This window comes from Rutilus rutilus, assembly GCF_951802725.1.
Source record: "Rutilus rutilus genome assembly, chromosome: 22".
NCBI classification, from domain to species: Eukaryota; Metazoa; Chordata; class Actinopteri; order Cypriniformes; family Leuciscidae; genus Rutilus; species Rutilus rutilus.
In genome coordinates, this window is record NC_140227.1 from 31,950,588 (window position 1) to 31,972,683 (window position 22,096).

Sequence of the window (22,096 nt, forward strand, 5' to 3'; positions counted from 1 at the left end):
CGTTCAAAGGTTTGGGGTCAGGAAGAAATTTTATTTTTTGAGGGAAAGAAATAATCAATAATTGTATTCATCAAGGACGCATTAAAGTGATCAAAAGTGACAGTAAAGACATTTATAATGTTACAAACGATTATTTTTCAAATAAATGCTGTTCTTTTGAACTTTCTATTCATCAAAGAATCCTGAAAAATAAAATGTAACTGTTTTCTACACTGATAATAATCATAAATGTTTATTGAGCATCAAATCATCATATTAGAGTGATTTCTGAAGGATCATGTGACACTGAAGACTGGAGTAATGATGCTGAACATGCAGCTTTGATCACAGGAATAAATTACACTTTACTGTATATTCACATAGAGAACAGATGATTTACACTGGAATAATATTTCACTGTTTTACTGTATTTCTGATCAAATAAATGCAGCCTTGCTGAGCAGAAGAGACTCTTTCAGAAACAAAAAACGGATTAAATCTTACGGATTCAAAACTTTTGACTGGTAGTGTACACACACACACACACACACACACACACACAGTGGTCAGTTGTGTATCTCTGCCTCTATAATGGGCGTCTCTGTGCTGATTTCTATTCTTAGAACTCTTTGAAAAGGAAACAATGTGTTTGAACGGGCCGAGGGGCGTCTGTCCTCAGAGACCCCGATTCGAGAGACGCTCGTGTGTGTGTGTGTGTGTATGTGGAAAACATTCTTTCCATTACATGACGGAAAGTGAGCGAGAACATCCTGTTTGTGCCTCTTAAGATCATGAGACAGATGTTACACAACAACACCTGTGACCTCTGACCTCTGACGGGAATCATCATTGTATCAACCTGACATCACAGTACAGCAGCAACGGACACACACATACACACACACACACACACACACACACACACAAATACTATTGCACACGCTCACACACACACACACACACACACAAATGCTATTGCACACGCGCACACACACACACACACAAACAGACTCTCACACACACTCTCACACACACTCTCACTTTAGTTCAGAATGAGGCTGATGTCTAAAGCAGGGGTCCCCAACCCCCGGGCCGCGGACCGGTACCGGGCCGCACAGAAAGAATAAATAACTTACCGTATTTTCCGGACTATAAGTCGCATCAGTCAAAAAATGTGCCATGAAGAAGAAAAAACATATATAGCCTAAGTCGCACTGGAGTATAAGTCGCAATTATTTAGAAATGTATTTCATACAAAAAAAACAAAACAATGTTACGGACGTGACAGTTCTCCGTCACGGACGTGTCAGTTCTCCGTCACGGACGTGACAGTTCTCCGTCACGGACGTGTCAGTTCTCCGTTACGGACGTGACAGTTCTCCGTTACGGACGTGTCAGTTCTCCGTTACGGACGTGACAGTTCTCCGTTACGGACGTGTCAGTTCTCCGTTACGGACGTGACAGTTCTCCGTTACGGACGTGTCAGTTCTCCGTTACGGACGTGTCAGTTCTCCGTTACGGACGTGACAGTTCTCCGTTACGGACGTGTCAGTTCTCCGTCACGGACGTGACAGTTCTCCGTCACGGACGTGACAGTTCTCCGTCACGGACGTGTCAGTTCTCCGTCACGGACGTGTCAGTTCTCCGTTACGGACGTGTCAGTTCTCCGTTACGGACGTGACAGTTCTCCGTTACGGACGTGACAGTTCTCCGTCACGGACGTGTCAGTTCTCCGTCACGGACGTGTCAGTTCTCCGTCACGGACGTGTCAGTTCTCCGTTACGGACGTGTCAGTTCTCCGTTACGGACGTGTCAGTTCTCCGTTACGGACGTGACAGTTCTCCGTCACGGACGTGTCAGTTCTCCGTTACGGACGTGTCAGTTCTCCGTCACGGACGTGTCAGTTCTCCGTTACGGACGTGTCAGTTCTCCGTTACGGACGTGTCAGTTCTCCGTTACGGACGTGTCAGTTCTCCGTCACGGACGTGTCAGTTCTCCGTTACGGACGTGTCAGTTCTCCGTCACGGACGTGTCAGTTCTCCGTCACGGACGTGTCAGTTCTCCGTCACGGACGTGTCAGTTCTCCGTTACGGACGTGACAGTTCTCCGTTACGGACGTGACAGTTCTCCGTTACGGACGTGACAGTTCTCCGTTACGGACGTGACAGTTCTCCGTTACGGACGTGACAGTTCTCCGTTACGGACGTGACAGTTCTCCGTTACGGACGTGACAGTTCTCCGTTACGGACGTGACAGTTCTCCGTTACGGACGTGACAGTTCTCCGTTACGGACGTGACAGTTCTCCGTTACGGACGTGTCAGTTCTCCGTTACGGACGTGACAGTTCTCCGTTACGGACGTGAGCGCTCTGAAAGCGGCACTAAAGACTGCTTTAAAACTTAAAGACCTCAAGCAGAAAGCACAAAGCCTGTCTTTAAATTTAATTTCGTTTTGTATTAATTGTATCTTAATTTTAATCAATGTTTCATCGACCAATTGCCAGGATTTAATAAATAAGAAGTAAATATATTAGAAAATAAATAATCACGACACAGAGGCGCCGGCGCGTGAACTGGAGCTGGTCTCATAAATGAACAGACTCAGCGTATAAGGTAGCCAACTTGCCTCTCAGACCTGAGACATATATAGAAAGTTTATAATGTCTATTTTTAAACAGAACAATTCAAAACGAAAGAAAACTGACTGTTCTCTGCTTATGTCATCCATATGAAATGTGCATTTCTCTCTGGCGCGTTCACTACCGAAGATCGCGAGTCAGCATCGTCAACATCTTTGCAGCCGACACTGACACAGAAAACACCAGTTTATTAGTAAACAATTAAAATGTCTCCTTGCTATATTTGACATATTCATAATCATTCATTTTGCCAGTTCGTTGTGACAGCTTTTAGGTGCTTTATTGGCAGCGCCACCCTCACATGTGACATGAACGCATCAGCACCCAAAACATGGAGATTTTCTTCTTTTGGGGGCCATTTTGTTTGTGTTCAGGCTTTCTGAGTTGTCTTTAGGCACGATGTTAGGAGGACGCTGCTGATAAAGTTGTGAGTATGCCTACACATTGGATTCCCGTTTATTATTATATTTAAAAAATACCCCAGTTTTTATGCCGGTCGTATCATTTTATTTTGTTGTATTTATCCGCCACTCCTTACAGGCCGGCCCGTGAAAATACTGTCTGATACTAAACCGGTCCGTGGCGCAAAAAAGGTTGGGGACCGCTGAGCTAAAGGACACACAGTCAGTCTCACCTGGAATAGGGTGGCAGTCGGGTCGTCAAGGATGGTTTTGGGCGGCGCAACAACTGGAAGATATAAAATACACAGATTAAACATACACATCATGTAGGACAACATCGGTGTGTGTGTGTGTGTGATTCTGTGTGTGTGTTTCTGTGTGTGTGTGCTAAAACTCACACAGGTAAAAACTGTTGGTCCTGCAGGTGAGATCTGATGAAACTGTGTGTGTGTGTGTGTGTGTGTGTGTGTGTGTGTGTGTGTGTGTGTGTGTGTGTGTGTGTGTGTGTGTGTGTGTGTGTGGTAAACTCACACAGGTAAAACTGCAGCTGTTGGTCCTGCAGGTGAGATCTGATGAAACTCTGTGTGTGTGTGTGTGTGTGTGTGTGTGTGTGTGTGTGTGGTAAACTCACACAGGTAAAACTGCAGCTGTTGGTCCTGCAGGTGAGATCTGATGAAACTCTGTCTGTGTGTGTGTGTGTGTGTGTGTGTGTGTGTGTGTGTGTGTGTGTGTGTGTGGTAAACTCACACAGGTAAAACTGCAGCTGTTGGTCCTGCAGGTGAGATCTGATGAAACTCTGTGTGTGTGTGTGTGTGTGTGTGTGTGTGTGTGTGGTAAACTCACACAGGTAAAACTGCAGCTGTTGGTCCTGCAGGTGAGATCTGATGAAACTCTGTGTGTGTGTGTGTGTGTGTGTGTGTGTGTGTGTGTGTGTGTGTGTGTGTGTGTGTGTGTGTGGTAAACTCACACAGGTAAAACTGCAGCTGCTGGTCCTGCAGGTGAGATCTGATGAAACTTCTCAGAGCAGCAACTGGAAAACAGACAAACATCTGCTGTGAACACAAATCATCAAGAAAAGAAATAAAATAATATAAAAGATAAATAAAAAAGAAAATGAAAAATAATAATAATAAACATAAAATATACAAATAAACAAAACACAACATAAAGAATGAATAATAATAATAATATAATAAAATAAAATAAAATACAAAACAATAAAAAATATTTTACACAACCTAATAGAACAGAACACAAGATAAATAAAAAAGAAAATGAAAAATAATAATAATAAACATAAAATATACAAATAAACAAAACACAACATAAAGAATGAATAATAATAATAATATAATAAAATAAAATAAAATACAAAACAATAAAAAATATTTTACACAACCTAATAGAACAGAACACAAGATAAAGAAAAAAGAAAAAAAAGAAGAAAAAAAAAGGTATACAACAAACAAAGAAAATAATAAAAGATCAAATTACAAACAAATTAAAAACCAACCAAAGCCAGAGTCGGATCTGACCTGTTTCTAGCGGCCTGAAGAAGCCCTGCAGAACCTGGCGGTCTGGAAACTGGACCCTCAGCGCCACCTGAGAACGGGAGAACCGTACGAATCCAGTCACATGACTGATCACATGATCAGAGCTGGGCAGACAACACACACACACGCACGCACGCACGCACACACACACACACACACACACACACACACCTTCGGGTACCGCTCCAGCTTCTCCTTCATCTGAGACTCTCGGAGAGATTTCGTCATGAGAGGAGCTTCTTCAAACGCCCTCCTGAAACAGACAGAAGATCCATCCAGAAACACAATATAATATACAATATTTATAATATAATGCTTTTTATCTAATATTTATACTTTATTTCAATTAACTAAAGCTTTACAATAGAGCAGAACATTCTGGTTCTGGAAGTTAAACTGCCATTTGACTGCATTAATTCAGCTTATTTTGTACAAAGCAACACGTGCCAAAAGATCTCTTTAGCTCCGCCCACTCCCATGATGCACTGCGAATGACGTAATCGAGTCTATCTCCCTACACCCTCAAAATACTGAAAAGTTTGTTTATATATTGCAATAAGCTTTAAATATGTTGTTTTTATACATATAATCAACATTTGTAAATGAGTAGTTTTATATTTGTCCATTGTTTTGCAGTGCTTCATGGGATTGTAGATTTATCCGTCACTAAAGCTGTTAAGTTCACAGTCTTGTCTTTTTTTTCTGATTTTAAAGAACTTTTTTGCTTCAAATCAAAGTTTGTAGTGTTGTTAAAAATACTTCCGGAAATAATAATGCACTCTACAGCAACTCTACAACAACTACTCTACAACAACAACTCTACTCTACAACTACTCTACAACAACTCTACTCTACTCTACAGCAACTCTACTCTACACTACTCTACAACAACAACTCTACTCTACAACTACTCTACTCTACAACTCTACTCTACAACTACTCTACAGCAACTCTACTCTACACTACTCTACAACAACAACTCTACTCTACACTACTCTACAACAACAACTCTACTCTACAACTACTCTACAACAACTCTACTCTACTCTACTCTACAGCAACTCTACTCTACAGCAACTCTACTCTACAGCAACTCTACTCTACTCTACAGCAACTCTACTCTACTCTACAGCAACTCTACTCTACTCTACAGCAACTCTACTCTACTCTACAACAACTACTCTGCAACAACAACTCTACTCTACAACAACTCTACAGCAACTCTACTCTACACTACTCTACAACAACAACTCTACTCTACAACAACAACTCTACTCTACAGCAACTCTACTCTACAGCAACTCTACTCTACAGCAACTCTACTCTACAGCAACTCTACTCTACTCTACAACAACTACTCTGCAACAACAACTCTACTCTACAACAACTACTCTACAACAACAACTCTACTCTACAACAACTCTACAGCAACTCTACTCTACACTACTCTACAACAACAACTCTACTCTACAACAACTACTCTACAACAACAACTCTACTCTACAGCAACTCTACTCTACAGCAACTCTACTCTACAGCAACTCTACTCTACTCTACAGCAACTCTACTCTACTCTACTCTACAGCAACTCTACTCTACAGCAACTCTACTCTACAGCAACTCTACTCTACAGCAACTCTACTCTACAGCAACTCTATAGCAACTCTACTCTACAGCAACTCTCAGCAACTCTACAGCAACTCTATAGCAACTCTACTCTACAACAACTCTGCTCTACTCTACAACTCTACTCTACAACAACTCTACAGCAACTCTACAGCAACTCTACAGCAACTCTACTCTACTGTACAACAAAAATACAGCAACTCTACTCTACTGTACAGCAACTCTACAGCAACTCTGCTCTACAACAACTCTGCTCTACTCTACAGCAACTCTACAGCAACTCTACTCTTCAACAACTCTACAACAACTACTCCTCTACAACTACTCCTCTACAACTACTCCTCTACAACTACTCCTCTACAACTACTCCTCTACAACTACTCCTCTACAACTACTCCTCTACAACTACTCCTCTACAACTACTCCTCTACAACTACTCCTCTACATACAACTGCTACTCTACGTACAACTACTCTACAACAACCATATGACTACTCTACAACAACTCTACAACAAAGGAAGTGAACTGTGTTTGGTCACGACACGTCAATCACACGGCCTCTTCGTGTCTAACTGAGAGTCAGAAGTGTGTCGTTCTCACCTCTCGCTCTTCAGCTGGGCGAATCTCTTCCGAATGTCGTCCACTGTGACCTCAAAAAACTCGTCGGGAAGTTCTCTGTCGTCATGGCGACGGGCTCCTGAGTCCAGATGGAAGACCAGCGGCTCCCTGTCGATCGGCTGGACGTAGACACAATCAATGAGCATGCTAACCCTAACATGTGCCAACTAACTCACACACACTCACAGTTATTGACACGTTACTGCGATAAAGAAATATGCATTAATGAGAAACATGCAATAAGCAGAGAAAACAGCCCCGCCTACTGATTTACATAGAATCTGCATACAAGTTGACTTTAAAAAATAAAATAAAAGAGAAAATAAAATAAGGAAAATATAATAAATGCATGTTTAAAAATATATTAATATATAAATATAAGAACATTTTATTTATTTTATTTGAATCGTGTCACTATTATTGCGTGTGCATTGATAAAAAGCTTTGTACAAAAATGTATTTGCAATTTCTTGCATCGAGGTTGAATTTCAAATCATCCAATGCTTTTTATTTTTAGATCTGACGGAGATGATGCATGAAATAAAAATGATGAAATAAAATTTCATTTTGGCACCTATTTTGCAAACAATTTCCATAATGAATTGTTTAATCTGGTTTTCATGTTTATTTGTGTGATTTAATGAATTTATTTAAATTGGGCTGAAAATGCCTTCCATTGAACGCTACTGTTAAATAGGACGACGTGTGTGTGAGGCGTGTGTGTTTTTACCTCCAGATATTCGTCTGGTTCCTCTTCATCCCTCGACGCTTGTTTGGCGCTGACTGATCTCTAAAAGACACGAGAAACACATTCAAAAACTCTTCAGCTTGAGAGAGAGATCTGTGTGTGTGTGTGTGTGTGTCTGTGTGTGTTTGTGTTTGTGAGTGTGTGTGGTGTGGTGTGTGTGCAAAGAGTAAAGAGCAAAAACACAAGACACCTAGACAATCGACCAGCTATGAAGAAAAACACGTGTTGTTTGTGTGATGGGATCTAAATGTGGTGATGCGTGATTGAATTCAGACTTGACAAAAACACACTGTCCGTCTCTCAAATAAATACAACAATGCAGAGAACAAAAAAACACATGAAAGAGCAAGAGATGTGTGAGAAGATTCAGATTTTTTTAATGAAAAAGCCATTCAAAAGATTGGAATAATTAAGATTTTTTGAATGTTACTGAAAGAGTCTCTTCTGTTCAGCAAGGCTGCATTTATCTGATCAATAATACAGTAATAATTGTGAAATATTATTAGAATTTCAAATAACTGTTTTCTATTGTAATACATTTTAGAATGTAATTTATTCCTGTGATCAAAGCTGAATGTTCAGCATCATTACTCCAGTCTTCAGTGTCACATGATCCTTCAGAAATCACTCTAATCTGATGATTTGATGCTCAAGAAACATTTATGATTATTATCAGTGTTTAATATTTGTTATAATACCTTGATTTCATGGCTGGGTTTGGGTTTTTTGGCTTTGGGAGGGCTGCCGGACACACATGGGGACCACGAGGTTGAGCTCTTCAGTCCCGCAGGTCCTCCCAGACGCTGTCCGCTTCCCGAAAATGGCACGAAGTCAGTGGGCGTGACCGAGGGGGCGGAGCCCCGAGACTGAGTGGGCGTGGCTGAGTGGGCGGGGTCACGGCACTGTTGGGACGTCCCCGGTCTCTCGTCGTCCTCCGTTATCTGGGACACCTGATGCTCACTAGTTTTGGGCCGCACTGTTCGCTCTCGGCTCGTGTTTGGCTCCTCCTCTTCCTGTTTGACAGGGTGATGGTTCAATGGGGCGGCGGCCTCAGTGGGCGGAGCCGGGGTTTCCACGGGAACAGAGGCTGATGGTTTTGGAGGAGGCGGCTGTGATACGGTCATCTTGGCAACAGCATCCGTTGGCGTGGCAACAGCATCTGTTGGTGTGGCAACAGCATCCGTTGGCGTGGCAACAGCATCCGTTGTCGTGGCGACCGCATCCATTGTAGCACCAGGACATGAGGAGCTAGAGCCTTTCAGCACATATCTAACAGACATTCAATATCATCATATATCAAAGTATTTCATTCTTTGTATCGCTTGGGTTATATTCCAGACAATCTGTTTGTTATGGCAATAAATAAATAAATAAATAAATAAATTTAATTAAATCAGACAGGGATGTGACATCAGCACTGAGAGCTCACCGTATGATGGCACTTCCTCCCGTGAGGCCCAGAGACTTTAGAGTCGTCGTCTTCAGTGCTTCCTCACCACTGACCTAAACAAGGACAGAAAGACGTGAAACGGTGTTTACTACTTTCTGTTTAATTACACAAAGGAATATTCTGTCTTTCTGGTGCGTTTTAATCATCCACAGAAAGACCTGCGGCCGGATTCACCAAACACTCTTCTTATTTTCTGACCTTTTAAGAATCCTAAAAATATTTTGTACTCCCAGAAGTAAAAATCTTAAGGAAAAAAGATAACATTCTTAAGACAAAACTTAATTCTCTTACAGAATTCATCAAAAATCTGATACTTTTTACATAGTATTGAGAACTTTGATTAATTATTTTAAGAAATCAGCAATTACTGAACCCTTATTTGTGTTAGATTTTTTTTGTTTAAGTACAAAAGCATCTTGGAAAACCTAATAAAGAGAATGTTAAAAAAACAAACATTGTAAATAAGTTAGAATAACCTCCAACTTGACTTAAACCCCTAAGATGGACCTCTTAAAACCCAGAAAAAAAGTTTGTCATTTTAATTTCTTACATCATTACTGGTACACTGTTTGGAGCATAAGCAACAAAGAGCAGAAAATAAATAGGATAAATATATTTTACAGAAGTAATTTGAGACGAATCTAACTAATAGAAGTAATATTTACAATTAGACTAAAAGCCACAGTTCACTTCTGGATCAAAACTGACCCTAATGCAATACATGCGATCAGTAAAGGCACGTTCACATCAAGAACGATAACAAAATTGTTCTATATATAAGCAATTTTATCATATGTTGCTGGATTCTGATTGGCTGTCAATATTTTGTATCGTTCATCAGCAGGAATTTGCTTAATTTTTTTTAATTAAGTGATGTTGATTTGATGTTGACTTTAATACCGAAGCGCAGAGATCAAGCGGTCGGTCTCACCTCGTCTCTCATGTAAACACACACTGGTGTGTGTCCAGACGGCTCCATAGCAGACGTCCTGCGGGAAGGAAACAGATCAAAATATCTGTCAGGAGGAGAACAAACAAAAACACACACTGGACTCTGATCTGTGCGTCTGCTGGATGACATGTGGGCAACACAAAACACATGTGTTGCATTAACTGTATATACATTAGATTCCTGCAGTGAGAACAGCAGACAGTTTTTACTGACCCATATTCACTTCCCATGCAGTTGTTTTTGTGAAAGAGAGCAGAGAGAAAACCATGGAAACAAATGGAATCTCAGTGTAATTGTATCAGTGGTTGAGTGAGAACAGGGGGAGTGGTCAGGGAGGGGGAGGGGCCTGCTGTATCAGTGGTTGAGTGAGAACAGGGGGAGTGGTCAGGGAGGGGGAGGGGCCTGCTGTATCAGTGGTTGAGTGAGAGCAGGGGGAGTGGTCAGTGAGGGGAAGGGGAGTGGTCAGTGAGGGGAGGGGCCTGTTGTATCAGTGGTTGAGTGAGAGCAGGGGGAGTGGTCAGGGAGGGGAAGGGGAGGGGCCTGCTGTATCAGTGGTTGAGTGAGAGCAGGGGGAGTGGTCAGTGAGGGGGAGGGGACTGCTGTATCATTGGTTCAGTGAGAGCAGGGGAGTGGTCAGTGAGGGAAGGGGGAGGGGCCTGCTGTATCATTAGGCTTGTTCGACTTCATGCAGCTCTGCGCAGACCGATCGGCGGCTGACTTGAAGCAGTGCATGCCGGTTAGAAATGTTGTCCGACTTGATACAGCGCCGACGCCATGTGACTGTGACGTGTGCCATCAAAGTACCGCGAGAGCAATTCGAGAGTAGCTTATGTTGAACTTTATTCTTGTTCAAACAAACGCTGTATGAAGCAGTACATGTCTCTGAAACATCTGTGTATTATTTGGCAAATATTGCATTTATTTCACTTCAGCTGCGATAAAGTATGCAAACACCACATGAGCGGTCACTATGGGAACCAGAAAATGTCTCTGTTTGTAGCTCCTCCCCGCCTGCACGCGGCTACTCTCGCCGATCGGTTACATCCAGCCGCAGCCGATGTCCAACACACCTACAGGTTGAGTGGTCAGTGAGGGGAGGGGGAGTGGTCAGTGAGGGGAGGGGCCTGCTGTATCAGTGATTGCGTGAGAGCAGGGGGAGTGGTCAGTGAGGGGAAGGGGAGTGGTCAGTGAGGGGAGGGGCCTGCTGTATCAGTGATTGCGTGAGAGCAGGGGGTGTGGTCAGTGAGGGGAAGGGGAGTGGTCAGTGAGGGGTGGGGCCTGCTGTATCAGTGGGAGGAGACTGTGAGAACAGTTTAAAGAGTTTGGCAGCGGCACTGAGAGCTCATAAAACACACTGTTCACACGATCTGGCTGCATTTAAAAACCTCAGCAGGAGGAATGTGTTTCACTTCAATCGATACAAACATCCACAGAAAGAACACACACGCACATAAATTCCCTCATAAATTAAGCATTCAAAAATGAAACAACTGCAGCCCTCTCAGACAGAACGACACACACCTGGTTTGAGGAAAGTGGGTCAGTAGATCCCATAACGTCTGTCCACTGGAGAAAGAGCCCTGAAGACGAGAGCCGTCCTCCATCTGCAGGGCGATCCGCACCTGAACACCAGAAAACACACAGGAGGAGCACAAAACATCAGAACTGGTGGAAAATATGTTGTAAAAAATATATTGACATTTTAAAATCTGATTAATCAGCATTGCTGCCTAGTTAGACTACAAATAAATACAACACAGGTCAAAAGTTTGAACTAATTCAGTTTTTTCAAAGAGTATCTTCTGCTCACCAAAGCTGCATTTATTTAATCAAAAATACAGTAAAAACAGTGAAATATTATTCCAGTGTAAATCATCTGTTCTCTAAGTGAATATACAGTAAAGTGTAATTTATTCCTGTGATCAAAGCTGAATGTTCAGCATCATTACTCCAGTCTTCAGTGTCACATGATCCTTCAGAAATCACTCTAATATGATGATTTGATGCTCAAGAAACATTTATGATTATTATCAGTGTTGAAAACAGATTCATATGTTTGTGAAAACCGTGATGCATTTTATTTTTCAGGATTCTTTGATGAATAGAAAGTTCAAAAGAACATAATTTATTTGAAATATAATCTTTTATAACATTGATTGTCCTTGATGATTAAAAGTGTCAATTTCTTTCTTTCTTAGTTTTTAGTTTGAATAATCTGAATTGTATCAAAACAAATGTTTGGCTGTTTTATTCAGTGAAAAATAAAGTTAGACCGCAACTTGTGTAAAACTTTTTGCACATTTATGGAAATCAGAAGTCAACGACACCACAATAATAAACCTTCAGCACAGAAAATCATTACAGCAAATAATGGTGCATTTATCTCCATGAAACACTGAAAAGACAACAAAGAAATCTCGTCGAGCTGATCCAAAAAGTCTTAAAACTCTTGAATGCATTTCAAAGAAAGTGTGGAAAATAAAACCCCTGAAATCTCGTCTAGAGCCAGAGTCATTTCATAAAAGCCTCCGCTGATAGATAAACCCTGAGAAGCGTGCAGGAGATGCTGTAATTGAGCAGAAGTGTGTGAGACGGAGCCGGGCAGCTCATCAAGGCGTGTGTGTGTGTGTGTGTGTGTGTGTGTACGATCTGAACCGCAAACACACACTTGGACACGCCGAGCATTTTTCCTCCCTCCACATGCCTGAAGCGTGAGGCAGAACAGCCGTCAAACGCTGGCGGGAAGAGCCATTTACCCATCATGCTTTACGACCAACCCGCTCATTAATCATCTTTCAATCAGACAAGAGCGTGATGTTCATTTTCCCTTTCATCCAGCCGTACGACTACAAATGCTCAAACATTCACCGTTATAAACACATTCCCATAAAACAGCAGATGGGATCAGTGCTCGTGTGCCAAACACGTGTTTCATTAGTGACATGGGGCGGCGTGGGGGGGGGGTGATGTCATCGATCCGGAGCGCTGATGTCATAACCTAACGAGCTCCTCGTACAATCACAGCCTGACAGGAAGAAGGAAACATAACAAGCTCGGGAAGTGTTTATGCATTTACACTCACTGTAAACAATACGAATGAATGATTCATGCTTATTTTTCTGATATATTCTAAGTGAGGATGTTCAAAACTCATTTTTCATGCGCTCAGGCCAGAACGATGCGCGGATGTTTACTGACAAACACGGCATGAACGTGCAAACATATAATCAACAGGCCTAATTACACCAGAGTGGAAACGAAGCGTTCCCAGGAGACTATTATAAACTATTACATAACTGCATGAAAAAATAGGTCATTTTAAACACATCAAATGTTTGTTCTAGCAAAAATATAAAACTACTAACTAACTCCCACTACTGAGGGACAGATTCTTTTAGGCTTAATCTGCAACACTGTTACCCACATTCCCATGTGTTTTTATTTGATTTGTTTCACTAATTGTATACATTTCAATTATTTAATATTTATAGCTGTTTAAAGTATATTTAAAGTATTTAGCCTTACATAAAATCATTGTAAAATAAAAATGTTGTGTTGTCTCGTGATGTGTGATGTGATGCAATGTGTTGTGTAATATATTATAATAAAATGAAGTCTGATGAAACCCACAAATTAAACTTGTATAAACTGACTAAACATGTATACATTTCTAGTAGAGTTTCTATAAATAGTATCTATATAGTGTGTGAAGAATACGTGTGAATGTGTGTGTTGAATGCGTATGTTGAATGCGTGTGAATCCATGTGAATGTGTGTGTTGAATGCGCCTGAATGCATGTTGAATGCGTATTGAATGCGCGTGTTGAATGCGTGTGAATGTGTGGTGAATGCGTGTGGTGAATGCGTGTTGAAAATGCGTGTTGAATGCGTGTGTTGAATGCGTGTGAATGCGTGTGTTGAATGCGTGTGTTGAATGCGTGTGTTGAATGCGTGTGTTGAATGCGTGTGAACGTGTGGTGAATGCGTGTGAATGTGTGGTGAATGCGTGTGTTCAATGCGTGTGGTGAATGCGTGTGAATGCGTGTGGATGTGTGGTGAATGCGTGTGGTGAATGCGTGTGGTGAATGCGTGTGTTGAATGCGTGTGTTGAATGTGTGGTGAATGCGTGTTGAATGCGTGTGAATGTGTGGTGAATGCGTGTGTTGAATGTGTGGTGAATGCGTGTGGTGAATGCGTGTGGTGAATGCGTGTGGTGAATGCGTGTTGAATGCGTGTGAATGTGTGGTGAATGCGTGTGAATGTGTGGTGAATGCGTGTGGTGAATGCGTGTGAATGTGTGGTGAATGCGTGTGGTGAATGTGTGGTGAATGCGTGTGTTGAATGCGTGTGAATGTGTTTTGAATGCGTGTGAATGTGTGTGGTGAATGCGTGTTGAATGCGTGTGAATGTGTGGTGAATGCGTGTGATGAATGCATGTGAATGTGTTTTGAATGCGTGTGAATGTGTGTGGTGAATGCGTGTTGAATGCGTGTGAATGTGTGGTGAATGCGTGTGATGAATGCGTGTGAATGTGTTTTGAATGCGTGTGAATGTGTGTGGTGAATGCGTGTTGAATGCGTGTGAATGTGTGGTGAATGTGTGGTGAATGCGTGTGGTGAATGTGTGGTGAATGCGTGTGTTGAATGCGTGTGAATGCGTGTGTTGAATGCGTGTGTTGAATGCGTGTGAATGCATGTGTTGAATGCGTGTGTTGAATGCGTGTGAATGTGTGGTGAATGTGTGTTGAATGCGTGTGAATGCGTGTGGATGTGTGGTGAATGCGTGTGTTGAATGCGTGTTGAATGCGTGTGTTGAATGTGTGGTGAATGCGTGTTGAATGCGTGTGAATGCGTGTGAATGTGTGGTGAATGCGTGTGGTGAATGCATGTGTTGAATGTGTGGTGAATGCGTGTGGTGAATGCGTGTGGTGAATGCGTGTTGAATGCGTGTGAATGTGTGGTGAATGCGTGTTGAATGCGTGTGGTGAATGCGTGTTGAATGCGTGTGAATGTGTGGTGAATGCGCGGTGAATGCGTGTGGTGAATGCGTGTGAATGTGTTTTGAATGCGTGGTGAATGCGTGTGGTGAATGCGTGTTGAATGCGTGTGAATGTGTGGTGAATGCGTGTTGAATGCGTGTGGTGAATGCGTGTGAATGTGTGGTGAATGCGTGTGGTGAATGCGTGTGAATGTGTGGTGAATGCGTGTTGAATGCGTGTGGTGAATGCGTGTGAATGTGTGTGTTGAATGCATGTGAATGTGTGTGAATGTGTGTGTTAAATGCGTGTGTTGAATGCGTGTGGTCAATGCGTGTGAATGCTTGTGTTGAATGCGTGTGGTATGCGTGTGGTGAATGCGTGTTGAATGCGTGGTGAATGCGTGTGAATGTGTGGTGAATGCGTGTGGTGAATGCGTGTGAATGTGTGGTGAATGCGTGTGGTGAATGCGTGTTGAATGCGTGTGAATGTGTGTGGTGAATGTGTGGTGAATGCGTGTGTTGAATGCGTGTGTTGAATGCGTGTGAATGCGTGTGTTGAATGCGTGTGAATGCGTGTGTTGAATGCGTGTGAATGTGTGGTGAATGTGTGTTGAATGCGTGTGAATGTGTGGTGAATGTGTGTTGAATGCGTGTGAATGTGTGGTGAATGTGTGGTGAATGCGTGTGTTGAATGCGTGTGGTGAATGCGTGTGGTGAATGCGTGTGAATGCGTGTTGAATGCGTGTGAATGCGTGTGGTGAATGCGTGTGGTGAATGCGTGTGAATGCGTGTTGAATGCGTGTGAATGCGTGTGAATGCGTGTGGTGAATGCGTGTGGTGAATGAATGTGGTGAATGCGGGTGAATGCGTGTGAATGCGTGTGAATGTGTGGTGAATGCGTGTGAATGCGTGTGGTGAATGCGTGTGGTGAATGCGTGTGGTGAATGTGTGGTGAATGCGTGTGGTGAATGCGTGTGGTGAATGCATGTGAATGCGTGTGGCGAATGCGTGTGGCGAATGCGTGTGTTGAATGCGTGTGGTGAATGCGTGTGTTGAATGCGTGTGGTGAATGCGTGTGGTGAATGCGTGTGAATGCGTGTGATGAATGCGTGTAGTGAATGCGTGTGGCGAATGCGTGTGTTGAATGCGTGTGGTGAATGCGTGTGGCGAATGCGTGTGTTGAATGCGTGTGGCGAATGCGTGTGTTGAATGCGTGTGGTGAATGCGTGTGGTGAATGCGTGTGAATGCGTGTGATGAATGCGTGTGGTGAATGCGTGTGGTGAATGCGTGTGAATGCGTGTGATGAATGCGTGTAGTGAATGCGTGTGTTGAATGCGTGTGGCGAATGCGTGTGTTGAATGCGTGTGGCGAATGCGTGTGGTGAATGCGTGTGAATGCGTGTGATGAATGCGTGTAGTGAATGCGTGTGAATGCGTGTGTTGAATGCGTGTGGTGAATGCGTGTGGTGAATGCGTGTGAATGCGTGTGATGAATGCGTGTGGTGAATGCGTGTGGTGAATGCGTGTGGTGAATGCGTGTGGTGAATGCGTGTGGTGAATGCGTGTGAATGCGTGTGATGAATGCGTGTAGTGAATGCGTGTGGCGAATGCGTGTGTTGAATGCGTGTGAATGCGTGTGTTGAATGCGTGTGGTGAATGCGTGTGGCGAATGCGTGTGTTGAATGCGTGTGGCGAATGCGTGTGGTGAATGCGTGTGGCGAATGCGTGTGGTGAATGCGTGTGGCGAATGCGTGTGGTGAATGCGTGTGAATGCGTGTGTTGAATGCGTGTGGTGAATGCGTGTGGCGAATGCGTGTGTTGAATGCGTGTGGCGAATGCGTGTGGTGAATGCGTGTGGTGAATGCGTGTGGTGAATGCGTGTGGCGAATGCGTGTGGTGAATGCGTGTGAATGCGTGTGTTGAATGCGTGTAGTGAATGCGTGTGGCGAATGCGTGTGTTGAATGTGTGGTGAATGCGTGTGGCGAATGCGTGTGTTGAATGCGTGTGGCGAATGCGTGTGGTGAATGCGTGTGAATGCGTGTGATGAATGCGTGTAGTGAATGCGTGTGAATGCGTGTGTTGAATGCGTGTGGTGAATGCGTGTGGTGAATGCGTGTGTTGAATGTGTGGTGAATGCGTGTGGCGAATGCGTGTGTTGAATGCGTGTGGCGAATGCGTGTGGTGAATGCGTGTGAATGCGTGTGATGAATGCGTGTAGTGAATGCGTGTGAATGCGTGTGTTGAATGCGTGTGGTGAATGCGTGTGGTGAATGCGTGTGAATGCGTGTGTTGAATGCGTGTGGCGAATGCGTGTGGCGAATGCGTGTGTTGAATGCGTGTGGCGAATGCGTGTGTTGAATGCGTGTGGTGAATGCGTGTGGTGAATGCGTGTGAATGCGTGTGATGAATGCGTGTAGTGAATGCGTGTGGCGAATGCGTGTGTTGAATGCGTGTGGTGAATGCGTGTGGTGAATGCGTGTGGTGAATGCGTGTGAATGCGTGTGGTGAATGCGTGTGGTGAATGCGTGTGGTGAATGCGTGTGGTGAATGCGTGTGGTGAATGCGTGAGTTGAATGCGTGTGGTGAATGCGTGTGGTGAATGCGTGTGAATGTGTGTGTTAATAATGTTTTAGAAATGAATCTAAACTAGTGTTAGAAATAAATGTTGGGAATCGAAGAAGGTGCTGATTATTTTTTCAGTGTGTGATGCAGTGAACTCTTGGTGGAGTTAATAGTTAATTCTGACACACTGAGATCATAACACTCATACAGACGACAGAAAACGCATCGTTTCTGAGAGATAATGTAGTAATATTCACTAAACTCTTACGTAATGTTCACGTCACCTGCTGGCAGAAGCAGTTTCAGAGAATTCTAGCTTTTAAAACTACTAAACTAAAACTATTTCAAACTTAAAACCTTTAAAACCTTTCAACTTTAAGCTGTTAAACCTACTACAAATGTTCTCGCTGCTTCTCAAGCCAACATCAAAGTTTGTCTACAACAAACTTATTTAGTTATCAGTTACTCTTTATCTAGCAACACACTACAATATATATTTTTTTTCTTCTTTTAGTTATCGAAAGAGGGATAAACTCATCATATCAGCATAGGTCACACACACACACCGCGCTCTCAGCTCCCGCAGGCTGCTGTACACACACAGGTCTCACACACACACACCACGCTCTCAGCTCCCGCCGGCTGCCGTACACACACACAGGTCACACACACACTCAGGTCACACACCGCGCTCTCGGCTCCTGCCGGCTGCCGTACACACACCACCACCTCCAGCTTGGCATTGTTTGGCAGACCAGCAAACCTCCACTGCAGAGTCAGATCGAGAACATTCCTCTGAAACCTGCAGATGAAGAGAGACAGTGAGCCGTCAGACACTCATAAACACACACACACACAAACAAACAGACACACAAACACACATAAATACAAACACACACACTCACAAACACACACACACACACACCCCCACTCACTCTCTCTCTCTCACACACACAGACACACTAACTCTCACACAAATAGACACACAAATGCATACACACACTCTCTCTCTCTCTCTCACACACACTGTTTACATATATTTATACATAAACACATACAAACACACACATATATAATTATATAAATATATATACAGGTTAAACTCACTTCAGTCCATGATCATCTGGATTAAAGCCGTGCTTCTTACACACATCCTCAAGAACCTGCAGAAATAAACATTGTAATATTAATTATATCTATGAATATTGAATTCATTATTTAATATTCAAATTATGCACGTATGCATTTATCATCACTGACGTTTTATTTTGTTGACTAATATTGTTGACAAGTACATTAGAAAGGCTGTTTAGTGTCGGCTACTAGCTCAGCTCAACCTGAATATAATGCCCCAAAACAAAGGCTGTTTAGGGCACTAGATAGGCACCTCACTAGTCCGGAATGCGCTTATGATGGCCAAAACTGTGTCACGCAATTATGGTGCCCAAAATGAACAATAGATCGAAGCTCACTGCATCTTTGTTGCCCGAAACTGCTGTCCTGTCACTAGGTAGGCAGCTGACTAGTTCGGCTGACTCAAAACGCAAGCATCTCAATAGGTTTCGAGCCAGTATAAACACACACACACACACACACACACACACACACACACACAGCCTTCGCGATTAGATTCACGAGTATGTAAGTGAGTTCGTACCTGTAATAAAGGTGTGTTTGGAGACACTTTAACAGTTTGTCTTCTTCCATTTGGAGTTAAAACTGACACAGCTGAACTGCTCGCCGCCATGACACTCTGTGACGTCACGATGTTTGTTTGACAAAACTTTATGCGTTCCTCCTCACAGTTAACATGCGACACTTTGCGTTCCACCATGGGCACTTTGCGACACTCATGTTCCACCATGATGACTGTCATTTGAACTCTGATGTTGATATTTAAGCCGCAGTTTGTATTAAACTTCAGTTTGATGGACTGTTCGTGTTCACCACATCATTACTAACCTCAAACACTCTCCAAGCCTCTCCAAACATCTGCACTGTCCCATCTCACAGGATTCTGCGGAATGAGTCTGAAAACCACTGCATTCACAAACTGTTTTCTTGATGAGCCACAAAAATGTAGAAGTTCCTACATGTGTTGTTTTGAACTGCTAAATCGTTGTAGTGAAATTCTGAGAAATAAGAGAAATTAGATAGATAGATAGATAGATAGATAGATAGATAGATAGATAGATAGATAGATAGACAGACAGACAGACAGATAGATAGATAGATAGATAGATAGACAGACAGACAGACAGACAGATAGATAGATAGATTATAAATATTAAATAACATAGATAGACATGGATGGATAGACAGACAGACAGATAGAGAGTGATAGATAGATATTATAAATAATAGATAGATTATAAATATTACATAACATAGATAGATAGACAGATAGATAGATAGACATATATAGAAAGATAGATATAGATATTAGAAATAATAGACATACAGATAGAGACAAACAGACAGCGTTTTAAACAAAACGTCAAATATCTCAGCTTTTATCCCTCTTTCCTCAAAGTGTCTCACTCTCTCTCACTCTCTCTCTCTCTCTCTCTCTCTCTCTCTCTCTCTCTCTCTCTCTCTCTGATGATCCTGTCGCTTTGATGATCGGGATCTTTCCCTGGATCTCTTTGATGTAAGAAGTTCAAAAGGATCCAAATAAGTGAAGTCTGAGCGGAGGGACGGGTTCTTCTGGGTGTTGAATCCCAGTGGACAAACAAGAAGATCCATTTTCCATGAACAACTACACAAACATCAACAGACAGACAGTGTGAAGTGTGTGAAGTGTGACTGCATGAACACACACATCTCTGGACTGAAGACAGAACCTGAACCTCTGAAGTTCTTTTGGATCTTTCCAGCAGTGTTGTGTGTAACTCATTACAAGTAACTTGAGTTACGCAATCAGATTACTTTTTCAAGTAACAAGTAAAGTAACGCATTACTTTTTCAATGAATAAAAACATGCATTTCCTTCAGCCTGAGGCTTATTCATTTCACTTTTGGTGTGAAAGGGCCTTAACATTTGCCAAAAATATAACTTTTTTTGTTGTTATTTAACAAACAAGCAAGCCCAGCCCAGGTGAGAAAAAGTAACGCAAAAGTAACGTAACGCATAACTTTTATGAAAAGTAATGCAATTTTTTCGTGAAGTAACGCAATATTGTAATGCATTACTTTTCAGAGTAACTTTCCCCAACACTGCTTTCCAGTCTTTCCTCTGATGTTTCTGGCCCTCGTGCCTCGGCTTGAGTCGTTTCCTCAGAGGGTTTGTGAGCGCCTCCATCTGACAGCGATTTAAGCCCATGTTGTTCCTGTTAACGGGATGGGTTGTGATGAGCAGGAGGTGTGTTTCAGTGTGTCAGGAGGTGTGTGTGTCAGGAGGAGTGTATGTCAGGAGGAGTGTGTCGTGTGTCAGGAGGAGTGTGTCGTGTGTTAGGAGGTGTGTGTGTCAGGAGGACTGTGTTAGGAGGAGTGTGTCAGGAGGTGTGTGTGTCAGGAGGAGTGTGTGTCAGGAGGAGTGTGTCGTGTGTCAGGAGGAGTGTGTGTCAGGAGGACTGTGTCAGGAGGAGTGTGTGTCAGGAGGAGTGTGTCAGGAGGAGTGTGTCGTGTGTCAGGAGGAGTGTGTCGTGTGTCAGGAGGAGTGTGTGTCAGGAGGACTGTGTCAGGAGGAGTGTGTTAGGAGGAGTGTGTGTCAGGAGGAGTGTGTCAGGAGGTGTGTGTGTCAGGAGGAGTGTGTCAGGAGGAGTGTGTGTCAGGAGGAGTGTGTCAGGAGGTGTGTGTGTCAGGAGGAGTGTGTGTCAGGAGGAGAGTGTGTCAGGAGGAGTGTGTGTCAGGAGGAGTGTGTCAGGAGGAGTGTGTGTCAGGAGGAGTGTGTCAGGAGGTGTGTGTGTCAGGAGGAGTGTGTCAGGAGGAGTGTGTGTCAGGAGGAGTGTGTCAGGAGGTGTGTGTGTCAGGAGGAGTGTGTCAGGAGGAGAGTGTGTCAGGAGGAGTGTGTGTCAGGAGGAGTGTGTCAGGAGGAGTGTGTCAGGAGGTGTGTGTGTCAGGAGGAGTGTGTCAGGATGTGTGTGTTAGAGAGTGTCATCAGTGACGGGTCCGAGCCGGAGCTCTGGGTGCCTGGCATCCCTTTGAAGCGCCGGGAATGAATTCCTCCCGTGTGTGTGTGTGTGTGTGTGTGTGTGTGTGACTCCTGTCCCGAGGTTCCTTCGCTTCGGCTTCATCTGTGCGCTTCATCACCGACTCACTGCTAAGTCTGTTTTTATTTGTCTGATGTACAACAACACAGTTATTCCACAAACTCACTCATTTTACACTATATTTGCAAACATGTGATTTTTATTCATTTGTTTTTTACATTTTTTACTGAGACAGAATGTATTATTATTATTTCCCATGCACCTGTCTACTTTGAAAATGAACACTAACAAACACACACTCACATAAACACTCACACACTCACACACACATTCTCTCTCTCTCTCTCTCTCTCTCTCTCTCTCTCTCTCTCTCACACACACACTCTCACACATTTTTATATAAGCACTTCACACTGTAATGCATAAATAAACCCGCTCT

At 43.1% G+C, this 22,096-nt stretch overlaps 1 protein-coding gene across 1 annotated transcript in view; it reads right to left on the reverse strand.

Annotated features, from left to right (window-relative positions):
• aspscr1 (ASPSCR1 tether for SLC2A4, UBX domain containing) overlaps nt 1-19,405 on the reverse strand; it is a 24,781-nt gene extending 5,376 nt beyond the window's left edge. Inside the window, exons 1-13 of the mRNA XM_084395009.1 lie at nt 19,164-19,405; nt 18,614-18,669; nt 18,194-18,308; nt 11,488-11,588; nt 9,946-10,003; nt 8,994-9,067; nt 8,263-8,833; nt 7,547-7,606; nt 6,799-6,935; nt 4,743-4,824; nt 4,554-4,620; nt 3,986-4,048; nt 3,252-3,304 (exon numbers count right to left, since the gene is read on the reverse strand). Of these exons, the coding sequence (XP_084251135.1) occupies nt 3,252-3,304; nt 3,986-4,048; nt 4,554-4,620; nt 4,743-4,824; nt 6,799-6,935; nt 7,547-7,606; nt 8,263-8,833; nt 8,994-9,067; nt 9,946-10,003; nt 11,488-11,588; nt 18,194-18,308; nt 18,614-18,669; nt 19,164-19,382 (1,656 nt within the window). The 5' untranslated portion in view covers nt 19,383-19,405. The remainder of the gene's footprint in view (nt 1-3,251; nt 3,305-3,985; nt 4,049-4,553; nt 4,621-4,742; nt 4,825-6,798; nt 6,936-7,546; nt 7,607-8,262; nt 8,834-8,993; nt 9,068-9,945; nt 10,004-11,487; nt 11,589-18,193; nt 18,309-18,613; nt 18,670-19,163) is intronic.
• Nucleotides 19,406-22,096: the final 2,691 nt, after the last annotated feature.